This window comes from Zosterops lateralis, assembly GCF_965231275.1.
Source record: "Zosterops lateralis genome assembly, chromosome: 3".
Lineage (NCBI taxonomy): Eukaryota > Metazoa > Chordata > Aves > Passeriformes > Zosteropidae > Zosterops > Zosterops lateralis.
This window is the reverse complement of record NC_139764.1, coordinates 15,660,289-15,683,042: the sequence shown is the minus strand read 5'-3', so window position 1 is coordinate 15,683,042 and position 22,754 is coordinate 15,660,289. Positions and strand designations below refer to the sequence as shown.

The 22,754-nt window shown below is 36.0% G+C and overlaps 1 protein-coding gene across 4 annotated transcripts in view; it reads left to right on the top strand.

The window, feature by feature from the left end:
* The window catches only part of UBR2 (ubiquitin protein ligase E3 component n-recognin 2), a gene marked incomplete at its 3' end in the record, with an annotated part of 55,954 nt that overhangs the window by 15,678 nt on the left and 17,522 nt on the right, over window positions 1–22,754 (top strand). For 3 of the 4 annotated variants that reach the window (XM_083856228.1, XM_083856231.1, XM_083856230.1), the window contains 21 exons: window positions 288–408; window positions 2,983–3,090; window positions 4,285–4,373; window positions 5,200–5,298; window positions 7,591–7,754; window positions 7,848–7,947; window positions 8,468–8,596; window positions 9,363–9,546; window positions 10,592–10,653; window positions 11,413–11,523; window positions 13,735–13,800; window positions 15,107–15,229; window positions 15,575–15,638; window positions 15,943–16,067; window positions 17,354–17,406; window positions 17,664–17,766; window positions 18,300–18,348; window positions 18,792–18,946; window positions 20,852–20,954; window positions 21,656–21,765; window positions 21,984–22,064. In XM_083856228.1, coding sequence (XP_083712354.1) covers window positions 288–408; window positions 2,983–3,090; window positions 4,285–4,373; window positions 5,200–5,298; window positions 7,591–7,754; window positions 7,848–7,947; window positions 8,468–8,596; window positions 9,363–9,546; window positions 10,592–10,653; window positions 11,413–11,523; window positions 13,735–13,800; window positions 15,107–15,229; window positions 15,575–15,638; window positions 15,943–16,067; window positions 17,354–17,406; window positions 17,664–17,766; window positions 18,300–18,348; window positions 18,792–18,946; window positions 20,852–20,954; window positions 21,656–21,765; window positions 21,984–22,064 — 2,199 coding nt within the window. Of the gene's footprint in view, window positions 1–287; window positions 409–2,982; window positions 3,091–4,284; window positions 4,374–5,026; window positions 5,126–5,199; window positions 5,299–7,590; window positions 7,755–7,847; window positions 7,948–8,467; window positions 8,597–9,362; window positions 9,547–10,591; window positions 10,654–11,412; window positions 11,524–13,734; window positions 13,801–15,106; window positions 15,230–15,574; window positions 15,639–15,942; window positions 16,068–17,353; window positions 17,407–17,663; window positions 17,767–18,299; window positions 18,349–18,791; window positions 18,947–20,851; window positions 20,955–21,655; window positions 21,766–21,983; window positions 22,065–22,754 lie in introns of all 4 variants that reach the window. The other variant, XM_083856229.1, reaches the window with a different exon arrangement.

Sequence of the window (22,754 nt, the reverse complement as noted above, 5' to 3'; positions counted from 1 at the left end):
CTTATCAGTAAAATGCAGCAGATCAGTGTGAGCATTGATAACAGGCCAAGAGTAGAAAATGGATTGACCTAAATATGCTGATATTGCATAATAAGGTCATTCAAATATTAATAGGATAAACAAAGTTCAGTCTTTTTTGGGCTTGCTATGTAGGTGTTAGTAATTAGAATATGTATTAATATTACAAATTGTCAAAATTAATCATAGGAATGCTGCATTTCTGAATAGAATTATATGCCAGTCCTCACTTAAATATGCATTGCCTCCTTCTTCCTTTTCTTTTTAAGAGAAATACCAGTCGTCAGACAAAGCCACTGAAAGTGCAAGTTATGCATTCATCTATTGTTGCCCATCAGAGCTTTGGTCTGAAGCTTCTGAATTGGCTTGGCAGTGTTATTGGATATTCAGGTGGGCAAAACTGACCTTTTTGAGATAAGTTAGAGAATATTTGTGAGAAGAGCTGATTTTCTGAAGCAATTTTGTCTACTTATTTCAGATATGTAATGTATAAGGCAAAGCTATTAATAACTTGTCAGACTTCATTCTATTTTCTCTTACTGGAGTGCTGTTCTGAATTCTAACTTGCATGTGAAAGTGCTACCAGTAGCACTTACGTAGTCTTTTCTGTTTAGTTGCTGTTGAACAGAAGCCAAGACTTGCTGTCAAATGCAGTATGCCAAAAAGCTATTTTTTCAGTCCCTACTTCTTTTTAAATGAATGCAGTAAGCTGAAAATAACCTGTCTGATTAGATAAAACAAAATTATTCAGAAGTAATTTGATGAATGATGATGAAAGTGATTGCTTCAGATTTTTTGCTAAGTAGAACAGAGAAAATTCATGGAATTGTGGCGGGTTTTGGTAAGTATAAAAGCTGACAAAGTCCTAATCAGATTTTTTTGAAAGAGCTTTCTTCAAAGGAATCAAGATGCACAGTATCAGATTTTATGGAAATGCCAGTTTTTGTTTTGACTTGGTTTCACGTTTGTCCTGGTAAATCATAAGATTGTGAAGATTTAGGGTATGAGGGGAAATAAAAGGAAAAGTGACAATCTGCTGATAAGGAGAAATGTAGATACAGACCCCCTGAAATTTGTATTTTTTTAATCTGAAAATGTTAGCAAAAAGTATTAGCAAAGCACGCTTAGCTGTCTTACTGCACATATGTTCTGCATAGGTGCAACATCTTTCAGAGAATTTATGTTTTATTAGACTGATAGTTGGAAAACTATCCAAATTTCAGGCACAGGGTCTCTATAACATTCTCATTTTTGAAACACGAGTAGTTTAAGTTTTAAAGATAAATAAATTAAACTTTTGAACAAAACTTATGGCAGTCGTTTGTTCAACTGTTTGCCAGTATTGCTGGTAAACAGTATTAATAGAAAGTGGTAAGCAGGTATTAATAGAAAGGAGTTAGGAAGATAGTTTCTTTCTATGATAAATTTCCCTTTCAGTCGAACATGTAGACAGGCACTGTCTTTCTCATTTTAAGAGCCCAGTTTTGTGCCATGTCATTTGTGCCAGATGCCACAGTCGTTAATTTTTAGCACTAAATGACGGTTGCAAAAAAGTAACTTGAATATGTCAGTGGTGTCTCAAGTTACAGAAGAAAGCACTGAATTTTGTTTGAGTTCTGTGTGTAGTGTTTCTGAAGTTCTGAAGAGTTCAGCTCGTTAAATGCTGAGTTCTTTATGATTCAGAAGGGCAAAAGGCATGTTTGAGTGTAAACAGCACACGTACATTTTGTCTGTGACCGGTGTGCTCATTTGCTGGAACTGCCTTCTATATCTTGGGATACAGTCATGTACTCTGAGTCTGGTTTTTAACAAGCACACCCAAAAACCTAAATTCTGCTCAATCTTTTAAACGTGTTTGTCCCTTACCCTTAGTCATCTGTGACATGGGGTGATAGAATTGCACTACTTGGGTGGTTACACTGAAATGTCCCTGAACAAAGGCTGAGTAACAGGTGGAGGGGTCTTCTGCTGTGCCAAAGTTAGGCTGGATGATTGCTGTCAATGAAATGACAAATTCTTGCCACTAAAAAAGAAAAAACCTTGCTATAGAATTTCATCAGGAGTTTGGCCACTACATCCTTCCCATCAAATGTCACTTCAAGAATAAGTGTCTGTTTGATGATTGTTGACCAATGCAGTAGTTTCCATTCATTTGGTATCCTTCATAACAGTAGTTGGAATTGAACTCTGCAAGGCAAAAAGGAATAACCCCAAACTGCTGTAGGGGTTCTCAGAGTGTATATTAGTGCACACTCAGTGTACACAGCACTGAGCTACTACCCATTCTGTCTGAAGAACTGAGATGCCAAGCAGGGTGTGGAAGTAAGGGCTTTGTAAGTCCCATAGTTCTCAGGGAATATGCATTACCTGCAGTGGAAAGCCAGGCTGAACATTCTAAATAGGATCATGTTTTGGTTGTGCTCTGTTTCAGATGCAAGCATATAATAACTTACATGTTCATATAATAATTTACATGTTCATATAATTCAAGTTACTGCTTCTTTCCATTAGAAAAAATATGCACAGAAGCCTTGAAAGGATAAGAAATCCTAAGTGAAACAAAAAGCTTCTACATGAATATATGAGTGATTTCATATATAAATTATATTTTCCTTTTCATAGGAGTCTAATCAGGAAAACTAAAACCTAGGAAATTAGTCTGCTGTATAACTGTTATTTTAGTAAGCCATTTTTAAGGAAGCACATTTTTATTTGATAACTTTAAATCAAGTCATTGCATTTGGCAATTTTCACTGTGTTCCTAATGTTCCATAAGGCTGGCGTGAAATTTGCAAGGTATGAAATATTTGTGTTTATATCAGCAAAATATGAGTGCTGTTATTGAGTTGTCATGGCAAAGAGGCAGTGTGAGGGCTTTGGTGTTTTATGAAAGTTTCAGGATGTTAAAATAACACAGGTTTGTGTTTGAGCAGTAACTAATTTGTACCATTTCTCTTCGTTAAGATGGCCTTCGCCGAATATTGTGTCAGGTCGGTTTGCAAGAAGGGCCAGATGGTGAAAATTCTTCTCTTGTAGATAAGCTCATGCTGTATGATTCTAAACTGTGGAAAGGTGAGTTTTTTCAGCTTTCAGGAAAATGCTAGAGAATGCTATGCCTGAGTTTTGCTTTTATTGTATTTGCTAATGTTTGATTATTTTTACTGTAGTGTATTGGGGATAATTTTGCCTAATTTGTTACAATCTCTCCCTTTATGATATACTTTCAAGTATATTTAAAACAAGAACATACAGACACTGTTTGGAAAATGGGTTGGGTTTAGGTCTAATTTTTCAATGTGGTCTGAAATTAAAACTGACTTGATAGTGATGGTTAATGGAAATGGAGTAAATGATAGAGAAATTGAGGGTTTGTATGCTTTATAGGATCTCAGCATCCATTTCATATCTACCAAAATGCCTATTCTTAAGGGATGAGGCAGAGTCTTTCTGCTTTGACTTGTGTTTGTGTTCATGAGGTATTCTTAAGTGTTCTGAGAATATTCAGTGAAAATCACTGTTCTGCTGTTTTAAAGCTCTTGAAACTTTGAAAGGCTGTTTGATGTAATGGAATTCGCCAGAAAAGTTGTAATTTTGAGGAAAGGGAGGTAGTTAATTTCTATTCCCTCACTGATTCCACATCTGATTTGATATTCTGAAAGGATGTGTAAGGCCAGGTGTAAGAAAGAGAAGTGCAAAGAACAGGTAGGGAATGATACAATATGTCTGCCTGGGGTTCTTCTATTGAGAGTACCAATAAAATAAGTAAGAAGTAAGGTGGAAAGTGTATGTAGAATGGAGAAAATTATTATTTTAGGTTTTGTTTATCTAATACCTTTATCTTGAGAATGAAGACCTGTCACCGAAAATTTTGTAATCTAAAAGGTACTGCTTTTGTGGAACATGACATTTTTAATACAGTTCCCAAGACTTCTCATAATAGTGTTCTCGTATTTTCCTTTCTAAATCCCTTGTTTATCTTGAGGAGGAACAGAGTTCTGTCCTTGTTTTGCTGACTTCCCTTATATTTGATGATATACATTCCCATTCAACAGTGTTATCTTGTACAGGAGTAATAAATAATGCCTCTTGAAGAATTTTGGTTTATTATTCTTCTTTATCCTTTGCTACCACCTGACAGACTTAATCAAAGCAGCTTCTACTCTGAAATGCACATTTACCTCATTCTGTAGAAGTTTACTTTTCTAAATGTTTCCATAATATGTTGATAGAAAACAGTGACATGTGATATTTCATTTTTCTTGACAGGGGCTAGAAATGTGTATCACCAGTTATTCATGAGCAGTCTTCTTATGGATTTGAAGTACAAGAAACTTTTTGCTATCCGCTTTGCGAGAGTAAGTACCTTTCTTACAAAGAGCCATTAAATGCTAAAAGTGTCTAGTGAAGAGAGTCTAGTTAGCATACAGTGATTTAAATGAACTGTTACCTGATCTTTTTTTCCTTTTTATGGAAGTGAAAACCTGAAATGAAATGCTGGAAATCTTATTTTACTCTTCAGTATATTAGTTATAATGGCATCTCATCTCCTGGGAAGTAAATGGCCTTTCAGACACCCCAGAACTAAAGCAGTTCAGATGGTTTTGTCTTCACCATGAACTGTGCAGGCTATCGGTTCTTAAGACCTAATCGCTGCTCATTGTTGAGGTGTAAGCTGTTAAAGCACTGCTCAGAAATAGTGCTGAAATTAAGTTATGCTGATTAGTACTTCTGCACTAACTGGTATTTGAAATGCTTTAAATCAGCACTGCAAAATTCTGCAGACCCTGGAGTAGAAAATAAAATACTAGCCTTTATTGTGAAAATGAGAGTGAGTAGATCTCACATGTGAGCAGATTATGTTGTCATATTCTTTGTACAAAATATCCATATAATAATCCGTTAGAGCTACTCTTCCCTTTTTCATGGCATTAAAGTTTCCCAGAGCAGACATTTAAGTTAAAAAATCAGGTCAGTGTGGATTAGAGGTGAATTTCCCCTTGTTGTTTAGAATTACCGGCAGTTGCAGAGAGATTATATGGAGGATGATCACGAACGGGCAGTATCGGTGGCTGCTCTGTCTGTCCAACTCTTCACTGTACCTACTCTGGTGAGTAGTGCCTGTCTTTCTTTTAAAAACTGATAGTTGGCACTCCTTGCCTTTTTTTGCCTCCTTCTTAATAGAACTATGAGCGATTGCAGAGTGATTTTATGAAAGATGACCACGACAGAGAGTTCTCAATTGCTGACCTCTCGATACAGATATTCACAGTGCCTTCTCTTGTAAGTACTAAAAGACCAAAAAAGGAAATCTTTATTTATTAAAAGCCTCTCAAGGTTCATAACTCAAGGCTGCAGATTTCTTTAACATTACTGTGGAAATGCAGAACAGTCAGACTGTTTGCATACATTTCTATGAGTTTAGAAGTTAAAGCATTCAACATTGGGAAGTTTCAGTCTGACTTCCCAAAGTGGGCTAAGTGTTTCTGATTTTTCTTTTTACATTTTTCTTTTACTTTTTTTTAGAAGGTGCTTTCATATTTATTTAGAGATACATACACGTAACATTTAAATTCCTCATCATACTGAGCCACATTTACTGTTCGTAGAAATCTATATTACGGTTTGCATATCATGCTTTCAGAGCACCATTCTGGTGCAGTTTTATGAGCAATCCACTTTATGTTCATTTTCCAATCAACAAAAGTGCAGGCAAGAATTGTCTCATGATACTCCCTACTTCCTTTGGTACTTTGAGTCTCAAGATAGTGCCTTCTTTTAGATTTCCAGTTAACTTTTGTTTTAGTGCTACAAGCACCGTGACTTCTCCCAGCTCTCTAAATCTGCTGGTCTTTCACCAGCTTGTTTGGGAAACTTTTTTATTTGTTCCGGTCTCCATTTAAGTCTGTCTTTGCTTGTATTATGAACTAGACAAATTAAAATTTGGAGCCGTACTGGAATAGAAGTCTGATTTTCATACAATTCATACGTAACTGTTTAAAAAATGAATGCTTCTGAATCCTCCCAAATTTAATGAGTTCCATTGAGCTCTTAAATTCAATAGTAGCATGTCAGTCACAATACTGAGCAAACTTCTTCAGTTTCCTGGGGATGGATGTTATTCATGGGAATTCAACAGGAACTCGGGATTTTATTCCCATGGTTCAGGACAATATTGCATTGCCTCTTAATTTTGGTGCTTTCAATAAGAATGTTGCCAATATTCAAACTTACAGTTAGACTTCACCAACTAATATTATTCAATTGGTTATGGTTTTTTTTTCTCTTATGCAGATGGGGTGGTACAATATGTGTATCAATACATACTTCTTGAAAAAGTAATTTCAAACATTTCCCAGGGCAGAGTAATTGCAGTGCCCTTTTTATATGTGTTCTATTATAAAAGCATGCAGAAAAAGCAAAGCAAATGCATTTTGACTGTTGTGCAGAATGATAGAATAGATTGATGACATGAAAGTAATTATGATAAGCTTCTATCATATGAACTAAGTATTATTTTTAATATATTTATAGCCACTCATTCTCAACAAAATGAGTAAGTTAAAGAATTTAAACTACCCCACCATCCTCCAGTTATGTTTTTGAACTGATCTTAGTAATATAAGAGTTTGATCTCTCAAGGAACTGCAGTTTTTTGTTTTGAGGGTGGATGGGCAGCTCTGTTGGTGATGATTTTTTGGGGGGAAAATGTTAATCATTAGATTCTTTTCCCCCACTGGAATAGCATTTTAGAAACTATTTTGGATTATCATTAGCAGGTGTAGAACCTGGAAGCTCTAGTCCAGAGCCACAATGGCATTGTGCTAAATCAGAGCGGCCAATCTTGTTGAGTCTACTAGCCAGATCCAAGGACTGCAAGGCTCATCCCATTTAACCTGGGGAATCAAGAGAATGGGGGAGTTCTGGAAGTGTTCATGAGTAGGAGCTGGCAGTAACTTAGTGCCTCCTCCTCTGTTGTGAAGTTGGCTTAGGTTAGGCTGGGTGATGACGACAATCTTTGTCTGACTTTGATGATTTGTTTCATACAACACATGGATATATGCAGTGGACCTTGAAGGAAATTAGAGGTTATTTCATGAAATTTCCATGTGGAAATTGCATGTGTAGTCCCTTACTGGTTCAGAAGAGGCTTTGCTCACCACAGCTCTTGACAGTTTGTAAACAGAAAACAGAAGAGCTGTCACTCCCCTAAAGGGCTCAAACTGTCTGAGAGGAGACAACACATATTTAAAGGGAGGTACAAGTTAATTGTAAGACACTCAATAATGTGTCTTGTGCCATAATTACATAGGTTAGCAGGAGCCTTACCATAGACAGACTTCTGTACAGGAAGGATCTGAAAAAAGAAATCTGGCTTATGATAATTTTTGACTAGATTCCTTTTTTTTGTCTTCTGTGATTCTGTGAAAAGAGTGCTTTTCAGTGTTCTGTTCTAATTATTGATGTTATTATTTTGGATTTAAAAAAAATATTTTATAAACTTCATGGTGCAGTGTGAAAATCTTGTTAGCTGTGCCTGTTAATTACAGCAAATTTCAATGTACTTTGGAATAGGCTCGAATGCTAATAACAGAAGAGAATCTCATGACCACTATCATCAAAACTTTCATGGACCACTTGAGGCACCGTGACGTCCAAGGCAGGTTTCAGTTTGAACGTTACACTGCTCTTCAGGCTTTCAAATTCAGGCGTGTCCAGAGCCTTATTTTGGATCTCAAGTAAGTATACTAACTATGTCCTGATTTGAGAAATTGAAGAGTTACAAAAAAGAATCTAAAATGAACACACTTGCATCTTTCTGATCTCCCCAGGTATGTGTTGATAAGTAAGCCAACGGAGTGGTCAGACGCCTTGCGACGCAAGTTCCTGGAGGGTTTTGATGCCTTCTTAGAGTTACTCAAATGTATGCAGGTATGTAAATCTGTGAACTACAAAATCTGGCAACATTTCAGCAGGAAGTTAGCTATTAGGATGTCAAAATAGAAGAAATTTGATCTACTCTTCATTTTAGGACTTCAGTGCCATATCACATTTGGAGCCACTGTGTTTTCCTGAAACATAACATCTTGCCTCACTTTTAAAAATTTTGTTGTAGAGGACAATAAAAATTAAGAGCAGTTCAAAACAAGAAGTTTTGAGGCATATTTTGCACTTGTAGAGGCAGAAAAGACAATTAATTCCATGAGCAAAATCTGGTTCATCTTAAGTGTCAGCAGAGTTGCTCCTTGTGTTGAGGAATAAATTGTTCCTGACACACAGATAGACCTCTTCACTTGTGGTTTCATTCTCTTTCATTCCCCCAAGGTTCTTTTTACCTGTTGCAGCAACAATAAATTTATAAGGAAACCTAACCACTGTCTCACACCTCTGCTACTGCTGCCAGTGTATTTCAGTGATACATTGTTGAAATGTATAATTCTTCTTGTTCTAGGGTATGGATCCAATAACCCGTCAAGTAGGTCAACACATTGAAATGGAACCAGAGTGGGAAGCAGCATTTACACTTCAGATGAAATTAACACTTGTTATTTCAATGATGCAGGACTGGTGTGCATTAGATGTAAGCATTAATTCCTTCTGAATTGTTTTTCTGTGTGAAGAGGGATAAACCTCAAATATTAATACGTGTAAAAATTGACCTGAACACAACTTTACCATAAGCCAGGGGCATCTTCCATAAGCAAATGCAAATATTTTCTATATTTAAACACAAGTTTGATTTGTACTGACCAATTTATAAGAACGTGACCAAGCCTTTTACAAATACTTCAGTGAGTTTTGTAACACATCTGACCATTGTGATTATCACAACACTATCAGGTTATAATTTTCAAAGAAGAGAGAATGGAGGAGTAGGCCCTGGATTTACCAAATACTGCTTGATTTTAAATCATGTTTCTGCTCCCTGAATGTTTCAATTTTCAGGATTTCAGAACTTGAGCATGGTAAAATATGGCTGTGGAATAAGTGATCCTGGAGTACCTGAACATTCAGGCTGGCTTTAATCTGTTACTGGTGTTAATGTGCAGGTTTTACTGGCCTAGCATGATCATTGCTCATAAAGTTACCATCATGTCAGTTACAAAAAAACCCCAAACCCAAGCAACATCCTAGTGAGTATTTTTCTGATCAGACATACCAGTATGGGTTTTGCAGTTTGTCCCCTCCTTTATTTGGCTCTTTTGTTGGATTCTTTATCTTAATTTTGCAGGACTGTTGTTGAAGGTAAACACGCAAACCCTTCAGGGTCTTTTTTACATTATCTGTATTATTTTTCAGAGCTGTGTTTTTTTCATAATCTCTGTAAACTGCAATCTTTCTTTTAGGAAAAAGTATTGATTGAAGCTTACAAGAAATGCCTGACTGTGTTGATGCAGTGTCATAGTGGGTTTACTGACGGAGAGCAGCCTATTGTCCTCAGTATGTGTGGACATTCAGTTGAGACCATCAGATACTGCGTTTCTCAGGAAAAAGTTAGCATTCACCTCCCAGTTTCTCGTTTACTTGCAGGTATGAACAGCTGAAAAATATTTCAGGAAATGAGAAATGTTCTATAGATGTGGTGTGTGTTTGTGTGTACATGAAGACACACACAAGCATTGTTTAAAGCCTGAATAGGATAAATTTTGGCCATTTTCTAGCTGTTTGGTAGCTTCTAGGCCAGATGTTCTCAAGCACCAGAGAACTTGTTATCATTCAGGCTGGGGGAGATTGTCTCATGACTCTGGATTTGTATTATAGGCAGCTACTGCTGTTTTTGCCACTTGAGTGATGCTAAAGAACTGCGACAAAATACGGACTGTGGTTGACTGTTTTGGAATATGTTTAGCTGTCAGATTGAATAGACTAATCAACGTTCTGTTAGAGAACAGATTTAACAAACAGATGTGTCACCAGAAAATTGAGCTATGCCTTTCTTTTCATATTGTGTCTATCTTGTTCAGCAGTGGTGTTGAAAAAAGCTTTGTGAATTTTAGTTTACAGAATCAAAAAGAATGTGATAAAAATAAATTCACAAATAACAAAGTGAAAAAGGTAATTTGTAGGTAAAATGCCATGCAACTTGGTGTCAGAGCTTTGAATATTTGAATCTTCGAGCAAAGTCCTTGTAACTTCAAAAGGAAGCAAACCAGAAAACCTTCATATGTTTTGTAGGGGCCTTATTCTAGTTCCTGAGGTATTTTATAAACCCCCCAAGGACTGATAAAAGGGCTATCTGCTGAGCTATCTGTTGTTGATTGTTTGTCCTGACAGACCAAGGACTCTTGGCTCTCACTGCAGAGACATGACAGAGTAAAAAAAAGGCAAAAATCTCACTTGTACTGCAAGGCTTATACACTTACAATGGGAAAACCTCAGTTCTCTTAAAATATATTCTTTGTAACATGTTTCTTCAGGAAATAGATGTGTAGCCCCAAGGTGATAAATTTGCAGACCTGTAGCTGTGTCCAGACAATGGTCCAAGAGTAAATTAGATTACCTTTTCTTGTCCTCTTTGAATTACCTAAAATATTGTATGTAATATTCTGTATGTTTTTTTCCTGTCTTTATGTAGGCTTGCATGTTTTGCTGAGTAAAACTGAAGTGGCATATAAGTTTCCAGAGCTTCTGCCCCTGGTATGTAATTAAATGTAGTATATTCATTAAATTTAATTAATGCTGAATGTGAAATTGGTCATGTAAGTGTAGGATATTATTAAATAAACCAAAGGACCTTTGTACTATGAATTCTACTCAGAGAGAATATCTCTAATATATAAAATTACCTCTTAAAAGATTAATATCCAAATATTCATGAGTGTAGATGATCAGTATTGCTTGCTAAAGGTAACTAAGACTCAGGTTGCATAACCTCCTTTCTGTAGTAGAAACTGCTTTTAGGAACCCCAGACAGGATCTGATTCCTTCTCCCTGAGCTGGGTTCTAATTTTCTTCCCCAGCTGTTTCTTGCTTTCTGCCTGTTCTTACTGATAGGCTATTTCTTTAAGAGGTAGTCAAAAAATGTAAAATAAAAGAGGATAAAACCTAACTGGGAGAAGAAGTCTTTGGAAAGAAGTACTACTTAACCTTTGAATGAATGAAATTACAGTGTTACTAAATTGCTGGCGTTGATGTTTTAAAAAATGAAAGCTGCTGTCTTTAGGAATAAACTAAAGCCCTCGTGCAGTAGTTGTGTGGAGCAAAGACAAAATATAAGGGTGATTAACAATGATTTGAAAGATTATGAATAAGCTCATCTAACTTTTGTGCTGGATTTGCTTGTTCTTTGTAGTGCCCAAATATTTTAATGATCACAAATATCATCCTCCTTCATTTCAGTCCCACTTTCTTTTATTTTCTCTATATAACTCAAAATATTGCATTTCCTTACTGCAGAGTGAACTTAGCCCACCTATGTTAATAGAACATCCTCTACGATGCCTGGTCCTGTGTGCCCAAGTGCATGCAGGGATGTGGAGGAGGAATGGTTTCTCTCTTGTTAATCAGGTAAGTGCACAGGAGCTGTAGAATCACTCTTTCCTGATAACTCCCTCAGGATAATTTCACAGAATCACAGAAACAATTAGCTTGAACAAGACCTCTGAGATCATTGTCCAAATAGCACCTTGTGAACTAGACCACAGCACTAAGGGCCATGTCCAGTCAGCTCTAGAAAACCTCCAGGGACAGTGGCTCCAACACCTCCCTGGGCTGTCCATTTCAATTTTCAACAATCCTTTCCATGCAGAAATTCTTCCTAATGTCCAGCCTGAACCTCCCCTGACACAACCTGTTGCTGGTTGCCTGGAAGAACCTCCATGTATTTCTTGAAGTGAAGGGCCCACAACTAGACTTGAGGTGGGACCTCACCAGTGCTGAGGATGGAGGGAGCTCTTGGTCTTTCAGACCTCAAAACCTTCTTTTCCTGTATTGATATGAAATTTTACTTATGTCAGTCTCATGGAAGGCAATGTGAGGTAGGCTTTTTTATCAGCACTGGCATCATTTGAGTATTTTTGCTTTTAAACTGGTCTTGGATTATTTTTAGTCAGAAGTTGCTTTTTTATTTCAGGACTGCTGCAGTAGCCACTGAACTTAGTGCTCGGTGTGTAGAGTTTTAACCTCGTTAATGCAGTTAATGACTCCTAGCTTTTTTACTGTGCACTGTGCAGCAACCGTTTGAAGTGCAGAATTAGATCTGCACATCTGTGGTAATGCATTCATCACCTCCACATAAAAGTGTCTCAGATATAAAAATGTGCAGCATTATGGTATCATGGCTATTTATATTTATAAAGTAATTGAAATTCGAAGATCCCTCAAAAGCATTAGAAGCAGTGTAGAACTAAGTGTTTTTTGGCTTTTAGCTCTTACACTTCTGGTGACTGGCTCCTTTCATCTCTAAACATATGTTCTCAGTGTTTGTATAAATTAGGTGTTTCGAGCATAACAGCTATAAAATGGGTACTGTGGTGTCAGTACCACCCACCAGGGTGGTTGTCTCAAGTGATTTTCTCAGCAAGACTTAGATTATAACAGGAATAGGGTTTAATTCTGTGAGGTGTTAACTTGATTTATTTGCAAGAAAATTCCTTCAGTACCATCAGCCTTCATCTCCATTAGATAATTGCAATGTATATTTACTAGGAGACTGCATTAAATTGCTCAAATATATTATATTCTGACACTTCTTGACTCTTGAAGGATCTTCACAAGGTGGTGTCCTTTTTGTCATTACAGCAAAAAGAACTCTACTTACGTACAATTATAGCAGTGCCCATGGTGCTGTAGATACACATCAAATGTGGAATTTCAGCTTAGCTTTTGGTAGTGAAATAAGTCTTTGTGTTAATTTTCCCTGGTTGTCATGATCTTGAAGTTAAGAGCTTGATTTAATTGAGACAACATAACTCCCACAGTCTGCAAGTCCTTTATCTTTACTTTGGCTAAGAGGAGAACTCATGTTCAGCCAGCTCCTTTTGGATCTTTCCCAGATAATAGGAATGGGCATCTATATCTGTGGATTATTAGGATAGGGAAGAAAGGGAAAAATGCCTGTCTCCATGTAATCCTGGTGGAAATGGTATGTGTCTAGAGGAGATTTAGCATGCTAAAGTTTGTTTCCAGGCCTAGGCAGAAACTTGTCAGCCCTATTTATTTTTCCTTGATTGTGGTAGAATCAAACTTTCCACCTTTCAGTGTCATGCAGTGGTTGTGATGTTGCTGCTGTCTGGCTCAGTCCTGTTGAATTCCTCCTGGGATGGTTTGGGTTAAATATAGCTCTGTCACAATATTAACATTTTGCTGACACTGGCAATTCCTGAAAGATGGTATCTCAAATGATTAAAGAGCAATTCATAAAGAGAAGAAACTCCAACTGCAAGGGCTTTCTCTCCTGTGAATTTCTAACAGTTAATTGCTAAACAAATATATTAAAACATAAGTTAAAGAGATCAAGAAGATTTTTGCTTGTACGTTTACGCAATCCAGACATTGCATCACTACAGCCCAGCCAGCAACTATGCTTGTCTTGTGCTTTATAAAAAGCTTTTTGCATACAGATATAATAGTATAATTTTTTTTTCAAATTACAGATTAATTTTTTTGGTTTTTAACACATTATAATATTTTGGTTTTTAACACAGTATAATTTTAGATAAAATATTATTAATATATTTGTTAATGATTGTGGTGTGGTGTTTTGGGTATTTTTTTCAGATTTATTACTATCATAATGTGAAGTGCAGGAGGGAGATGTTTGACAAGGACATAGTAATGCTTCAGGTAACCACATATACCAGTTTTCATTTTTTTCAAGTATTTTCAGGATGTCTTTGTGTTTACTTTTATCTTCATCAGAATCTTTTTAAGGAAAAAAAGGATATTTTTTTGTGGAAGGACTCAATTTTCTTATTTTATCTACATAATTATGGAATATTTTTTAAAGGAAATAACTATTGTTGTAATACTTGTTTTTTAGCTACAATTTGAAAAGTGCTGAATTTTCTGTTTAGTGTATATATGCCACATCTTCAAAAATGTAATATTTTAACTAATGGGTTGTGCTGTACTGGCAGTTACACGATCTGCCTATTGTCAGAAATATACTCAGTGAATGTGTTGATGTTTTTGTTTTTCCTCTTCAGAAGAGATTTTGCAGATGTGACAGTGGATTCTGTTCTGTCATGGATGCAATGCTTCTCCATTGACAGCAATATAATCTAAAATTTCGCAGCTTGGGGTACATAGTTCACCTGGACAGCAAAATATTTCCTCAGAAAGTCCCTCAAATCTTGCCTAGAGTTAGCAATACCCAGTAGGATAAACATGCCCCAAGTTACTTCCGCTTTCAGACCTATTTCAGTGAGGCTTGATCTGCCACTGATTTTTAATTATCATTTTCAGCTGCCCATTTCAATAGATAGCCTATATCTTCCTTAGAAATTTATTCTGTTTTAAAGATGGTCCCATTAGCAGTAGTAAACTAACAACAAATACTTGTAATTGGCAAACATAGATACCTTGTTTTATAAACAGAAAAAACTTCAGCCATAGGTTTCAGAAACAGAAATCTCTGAAAGTCAGTGTTTGTTCTGCATTGAAACTTTAGTATTTTTCTATCCAAGAAGGTTTTGGAAGCTTTGCTGTACAATCTTCAGGCTTTCTTTAGAGGATTGGAATTTGTTATTAAAATCTTCAGTGGTATATACTAAGTAACATTATGCCTGCTAGAAGATAAGCCAGCAGGAACAAAATTTTTGAGATAAAAACAATCGAACAAAAATCTTTCACTGACCTGTGTTTAGACTGCTTAAAATAGAAGGAGTAACCCTGAATATTTTGCATGATGCCCTTAAAAGAGCATCAGAAACTCTTGATAAAGCATAGGATTCTGCTTGTCAAATGGGCTTACAGTTTTGGTTTTGGTGTCCTAAGAGAGTAAACTTAAATATTAAGTCTTAATTCATGGGATTGAGAGAGGGATTAATTTTGTAAAGAATATACAGTGAACATCATATATAAATATACAAACATGCTGTGATAACACCCAATCTGTTTTCTCTTTATAATCTTTTTTTTTCTTTAATAGACAGGTGTGTCTATGATGGATCCAAATCACTTCCTGATGATAATGCTGAGTCGCTTTGAGCTCTATCAGATATTTAGTACTCCAGACTACGGCAAAAGATTCAGCACAGAGAATACTAACAAGGTATTTTGTTCCCTGCTGCAATAGAAAATCTTCAGTTTTGTTTTTCAGAGTGCATCAGATGCTGTTGTACTGAGACAGAGCTATTTCTTGATAAAAAAAGTAAAATCTATCCTGTTTTAATTTAATTTGGCCAGTTTGAAGTATGCATAAATGTTTTTACCTGTCAAACTGGTAAATGTCAGAAAATGTTGCATAATTTTTGCATTTATGACTGTGTTTCAGCTTAGCTCAGTTTGGGAGTACTAAGAATGAAAACAGGCAATGTTTCAAATCACTGAAAAAGTATTTTCAGCATATGGAATAATTATTGAAAAATGTTTATTTTTTTTGTTTGTTTTACTTCAGGATGTTGTTCAACAAAATAACACTCTTATAGAAGAGATGCTATACCTCATTATAATGATTGTTGGTAAGTTCAGAATATATTTAATTAAATTTTTAAATTTAGGCTTTTTCATGGTCTGAGCAATTTTTTATTGCTATCTCAGGTTCAGTCCTGTTGTGAACTTTCTGGAGCTCTGACTTCTTTCCTAGGAGAAAAGCCTTGAAACTAGCTTAGATCAATGTAATGAATTTTTGAACACTGGTGGATGAACACAAGATTTCAGAAGACACTTTATTTTCTAACCTTTAATTTAGAGAAAAAGATAAAAAATGTTGAAAATCAAAAAAAAAAAAAAAAAACAAAAAACCTGTGTATTTTATTTCTACAGGTGAAAGGTTCAGCCCTGGAATAGGACAGGTCAATGCAACAGATGAAATCAAGAGAGAGATCATCCATCAGCTGAGCATCAGGCCAATGGCTCACAGTGAATTGGTAAAGGCACTCCCTGAAGATGTAAGTAACTGTGTGTGGAGGGGAGAACCAGCTTCCACTTTATAAGGCTGATTGCTGAAAAATTGTCTTATGTAAGTTCATGTCACTTAATGTGCAATGGGAGCAGCATGATTATGCTGAGAGCAAGGTTAGCATGAGTACAGGTTAACAGTTCTCGTGGTAAGGGTAGGAAAGAGGCAAAGAAGGAACAAGATATGAAAGAGGCAGGAATTTGAGAGCTTCTTCAGCTCCTTTCTCTATTTAATACTGTTTCTAATCAGGCCATCTGTCCAGCAGTCTCTGCAGGCTGCTTGTACACCCTGAATTAGATGTATGGAAGTGGGTTGTTAGAACTATCCAGAAATATAAGCTGTTATATTTTAAAGCCTAACAATAAGTGAAAAGACATGGAATCAGACACTGTATTATGACTTGTGTAACTTAAATGCTTCATTTACATGAACAGAATGATTTATCTGAATTCTATTATAAGTACTTCTGTAGGATAGTAAAGCTTGCTTTCTTATCTCCTTTTAACATTTTTTAAGCAATCTTTTAAAAATTATTTCTGAAGACAGTCAAAATTCCAAAGTTTATGTTTTACTGCACTGGTAATAATTTTAATGATATATTATAAAATACTTTTCTTTTTTCTAAATATTTTAAACTGAAACAATTTGAAAAGTCAAATTTTGAAATTATTTAAGAATAGTTTAGGGTTGCATGAAAATGCAAATTCGATATAAGCTGGAGTTCTAAATTATGTTGTCAGTCCTAAATACTCTTTCCCTGGCCTGGTAACTGCTATGAATATGTATTGGAAGAAGGGGACGGGAATATGAAAAGATAATTTGTATATGAAGTATTGTTACATATTTGAGCTGATGTCTCATTCTGCCTTTTGTTGATGTTTCAGCATTTGTCAGTAACTGGTCTTTTTAGCTTTCTAGTATTTATTTCAAGTTAAAGGCCTAGAAATTAGAAATCCTGGCTGTGTATTGTAAAAATGTGCTAAGTAACTAACTTTGAGTTTTCTTCTGCTACTGTGACATCCGAGTTCATTATGACAGGGAAAAGCAGTACAAATGGAGCGCTTAGGAGGGCATGACTTTTTCAAAGTGCCTTTTGCAGAGATGATATTCCTGAATGTATTTTCATATTATGTGGTTTAGTACTCTCTTGAGTGCCAGTAAAATGACTTTGTACTACATTCATTTTGCACACTTGCTGTAGTATTGTACGATACTTGAATGTGTTTATTTCAAAAGCTCAAGTAACACACTGTCTTGCCTTTTCACTCCATGTAGGAGAACAGAGAGACAGGGATGGAAAGTGTGATTGAAGAAGTGGCATGTTTCAAGTATGTTTCCCTTTATTCTAATGATTCAACTTTAGAAATGGAATGTCTAAATTAGTGAAAATGAGAGAACGAAAGAAAGAGGGCTGAGTCATGGTGATTTCCCGTGGCTTTAATCCTGTGCAGAATTCTTATTACTGTTACTTAATTTCTAGAATGCCTGTTAGGCAGTGTTTGTTAGCTGTTCTAGTTAACTATTTATTCTCAGATGTTAAGAACCAGTTGACATAAAGTGTTTTGTTTGCTTTGGTTTTTTATAGAAAACCTGGATTAACAGGCAGAGGGCTGTATGAATTAAAACCAGAATGTGCCAAGAACTTCAATCTGTATTTCTATCACTTTTCAAGGGCAGAGCAATCAAAGGTAGTAGTTCAGCTTTCTGGGGTTTATTTTGTGCCTTTTTTTTTGTTTGCCTTTTTCCAAAGCTTGCTTCTGTGAAGAAGTATTACCAGCTGGATATTTGAAAATGTTAACAAAATTTGCCCAAGTTTTTGCAGTGATTTCTGTGCCACTGGATACTGTGCCCTATACAGAGCTGTTGAAACCAGTGGGTATTCAGGAGCTTGTCTGTGGGTTCCCTTGTATCTTATTTTACTGAAAGTATTTAAAACAATTTTCTCTTATCTTTATGGAAATTGCCATTTTAGCTCAAACTTACCTTACAGTTTTATGCTAGGAAAAGAATCCAGGCTGGCTCAAGAGGAAAGATTAATTTTGAAGTTGCATGCCCTACTTTACAAGTAGAACATAAGACAAACTGAAAAGACATGAAAGCTTTCATGTTTATTTAAGGCTGGGAAAAAACAGTAACAATGTAGTAAAGGATGAATGCTTTTTTTATTAGTTTTATATTGGTACGGATTTTGAGTAATGCTGGCATTGTTCTTCTATTTCAGGCAGAGGAAGCACAGAGAAAGCTGAAAAGACAGAACAGAGAAGATACAGGTATTTATTTTTGAGAGGAGATGGGAGAAGAGGGAATCACATATCAAGCTGTGTATTGCCCTGATGTTTAGACTAACAGCCTGTTCCAGGGCTAGAGTAGAAGTTGGTTAGAAATGAAGCAATTTCCCTTATGTCTCCCTGGCTGTAGTCAGGTGTCTGATTTGTTGTGGAAGCAGCCTTCTGAAGAGCTTATTCCTTTGGCTTTTCTGTTACCCACAAGCCATGTTGAATGGTGCAGCCTAAATTGGTAACTCTGTTCTGGCTGTTTATTGGGCTGCTGTGTTCTCCCTTAGGATCACAGAAGGGTTTGGGTTGGAAGAAAGCATGAAGGTCATCTGGTTCCAACCCCCTGCCTTGGGTTGAGCTGTTAAATCAGACATTTTAAATGTGTTAAAATGTTGCAAATATTGGTGAAATGTCAAACACATCAATTTCCCTTTCAGCACTTCCACCACCAGCTCTTCCTCCTTTCTGCCCACTTTTTGCCAGCCTGGTGAATATCCTGCAGTCTGATGTCATGCTCTGCATTATGGGAACTATACTGCAGTGGGCAGTGGAGCACAATGGCTATGCCTGGTCAGAGTCCATGCTGCAAAGGGTATGGGGTTTTTTATTTAAACTAATGCTTATGCTAATGGAGGAATGCTCATTAGAGCATTTTAACATGATTTTATAGGTTTGAGTTGTTTACTCGGTGTCTGAAATATCCAGAATACTGTGAATGAGAAGTAAGTGGCATTTCCTGATGTGCAAAACTAGGGAAACCCCTCTGCCTCTGATGCAATTTTATTTTTAAAAGTGAATGGAAGACCCAGGTAAATTTCTAATGGCGTGCACATGAGAGGAAAGAATTCTACTTGAATCAGTGGCAGTAATGCTTATTGTGGTAGAGAACCCATTAGCTGTTGCATATTAGAGAGACATTGATTTTTTTCTTGATGTTCCTTTGCTTATTTTCAGTTTAGGCTAAATCACTCTAGGAAAAAACCATGAAAGTGCACACAAGAATTTTCTAACTTGAAAATGTATCTGCTTTGGAAAACTTAAATGAGCTGCTTGTTCCTTGCGATTTATAATGATCTTAAGAAACCTGGAGGGTTGTTGTAGATTTTGGTGTCACGATCGTCATTTTCTGGGGTGTGCAGAGATAAGTAGTGAACTGCCATCCAAGGGCTGTTTATATTGGGCAGAGTTGTTGGTTTAGGATCCAACTCCAAACTTTAAAAAAATATTGATGGATTTTTAAATAACATTTTGCAAAAATCTCCAGTTTTGAAACTGAGTGTTAATTTTTTGACATCCATTTATCAAGTGTATATTGCCTATTACAGCTAAGTTTAAATTAACATAAGCAGTTCTGTATAACACCAAAAAAATTGAAAATGGGATGATATATTGGTATTAAAAATCACAACAATGTAGTTATATTTAGGTAATGTAAGAATGATAGGTTTTGGAGTAACTTTGAATAAAATAAGTTAGGTTTTTTTGGCTGAACTAAAATGTGTTTGGCCATTCTCAAAGCCATGAAATTCATTAGGGACCTGTCACTTGCTCAGAAACTTGTGGCATTTCTCTGTGATGGTGCCATGCAATTGCACTGCATCTTTCCCAGGTCAAACACTTTTGTCTTGGAAGCACTTGCAAAGGTGGATATGAGACATCTGCAAGAGGTGGCCCATATCTAATGAGATCTTGTTAAGTAGATGTGATAGACTGAGAAATTAACTGTTGTTTATTAAAACAAATTAAAAAGACTTCAAGACTCTCATCAGGTTCTGCTGCTTTTTCTGTAGATACTTGGTCTGTCACATTCCAGTTCTGTTACAAATTTTCAGGTGATTATCCTTTCCTTACGTGAGTGTCAGTGTTGATTCCAGGCACCAGTAAACCTTTTTGTCTGGAGCATCCTGCCAATTTGTATAGGGTTGCAAACTGGCTGATGCAACATGACAAAGTTTGTCACCGAGAATGAAGTATCTCAGCTTCAAAATGCAGTTCATACTATCATAGTGCTAAATAGGGTAATTACATTTGTTAAGTTCAAGGAGATTACAGCTCTTCACTAACCTAAAATTTAACATTTAAAATGTGTTTCTTGAGAGAATAAATTCAACTCAAAGATTTTAATTTTTTGTCGCTAAACTTTGTGTATAAAAAGGACTTAAAGTCTGCTTTGTGCTGCTTCTGTCCAGAGAAGAAGCAGGGGGTACATGCAGGGGGTAGGTAGAAAGATAGGAAGTACTGACTTCTCACTCACTAGTCAGGACAGCAAACAGAAAGAGGCAAGTATTTAATGTGGATTTTATATGGCAAAGTTTCAAACACTGTTGCTCCTGTGTAATGTAGCTTTGGAATTCTGTATATAGAAATAACTTCAAATCTGTTTGTAATAAATAATTGTATATATGACTTTCCTGTTTCTGAATTAATTACTCCAACTATATAACAAGATTATATGAATTATGTAAGAAAAGAACTAAAATTTGTAATTTTTGCCTAGGTTTTGCATTTGATTGGAATGGCACTGCAAGAAGAAAAACAACATCTGGAGAATCTCAGTGAAGAGAATGTTGTAACATTTACCTTCACTCAGAAGATATCAAGTATGCCTTTCTTTTCAAATGTAGAGCAAATTTGAAATAACTAAAAATGCCAAGATCTCATATTTTATTCTTCTGAAACTGTGTTTACCAGAAGAGTATATTTTTTTTATCCATCAAAATGTTATCAAGTTGAGTTGATGCATAAATGCTTTCCACATGTGTAGATTCTATGCTGGTAAAATACTAAAGACATTTTCTAGAGGAGAAATCCAGAAGTTGAATAATTCCCTCTAGATCTGATTCTGAATATCTTTAAGTGACATCTCAATAAAGATTGCTGCATGTGATCAGATGCAATTGCAAAAATCATAGTTGCATTCTTAAATGGTCTTTTAATCTTGACTCTCCTTTGTATTGTCTGACTAATACCTCTAGTTTTGCTAACACATGGAAGTTCCATTTAAAGTAGTGGGAAATAAAATATTGAAGGTTCCCAAGATGAAAACGGCCAGAGAGCACACACAGTACAATTCTTTTGTGAGAAAATATAGTCAGTGAGCAAAACTTCCTAGGATTTAGAAGTTATTAATGAAAAGATTTGTATTGGAGGAGAATGAAAAATTACATATTGTGCCTATTTGTTGAAGGAATTCTTCAGTTGCTGAACAAGCAACAATTGGGGTTTCTTGTTTTTAATGTTAATGACTGATTAACTTGCCAGTAATGGTATCATCAATTCTCATTACATTTTTTTCTTTCAGAACCAGGAGAAGCACCCAATAACTCCCCCAGCATACTGGCTATGCTAGAAACACTGCAAAATGCACCTCATCTGGAAGTGCACAAGGACATGATCAGATGGATATTGAAGGTAAATGTATTTTATATTACCACTGAAAATCATGGAAATAAGATTTTTGAAACTTTTCTAATTACATTGGGATGATTTCTGGTGGATTTGTGGATTTGTTGTACCTAGTTTTACTCTTCTGGATTCCAATAATGCACATTGTATAGCCAGGATTATAGTATATACAGTTACATTCTTATGTGCCAAAAAAATTAAAGGCTTTTTTTTTTTTCTTACAGACTTTTAATACTATTAAAAAGCTAAGAGAAAGCTCTTCTTCAAGTCCCGTTGCTGAGACAGAAGGAAATATTATGGAAGAGGTAAAAGCAATCTGTAACAGCTGATCTGGAACAGGTCTGGGTGGTGACTAGCAAAGGACTAGATTTCTAATTGCAGTTCTAAATCAAACATGGGGAACATCAGTGACTTCTGAAAATCTGTGTCAGTTTATAGATCGAACTCATTTGTTTGAAGAACCTATTGGTAAAGTCCCTAAGCTGTTTTTCTTTGTTTCATATATTGTAGTCTCCAAATCTTTTGCAATTCTACTCCATAGCACTGTCTGTATTACAGTCACAGCATTGAGTGTTTCTGTTGTTCCCATAATTTCAGACTCCATGGAAAGTTGCTAGAAGAAATGGTTGTCTATATATGGTTACCATGCAGGTCATTCCAGATAAGCTCTGCTGGTGTGTGTAGCTCAACATGACATCCTAGGTACTGCAAACACACCTTGGAGCACTGTAGTGCATTCAGGAATGCAGCTGCTGTGGAGGGAGAGCACCACCAGAGATGAGACATGTCACTCTCTTATCCTTTTATCCTATGAATGCTTAAAGGGAAGAGAAATACAAAATACAGTTAAAAGTTAAGGGGGAGATGTTCCCCTTTTAGATCTGCAGTTCTGCCTGGCACTGAACACAAGCTAAAGAACAGAGGGCACAAAATAACTCTTTGGTAGACTTTTCTTTTGTCTTTTATGAGATTTTTGTTGTTTGGAGGTTAGTACA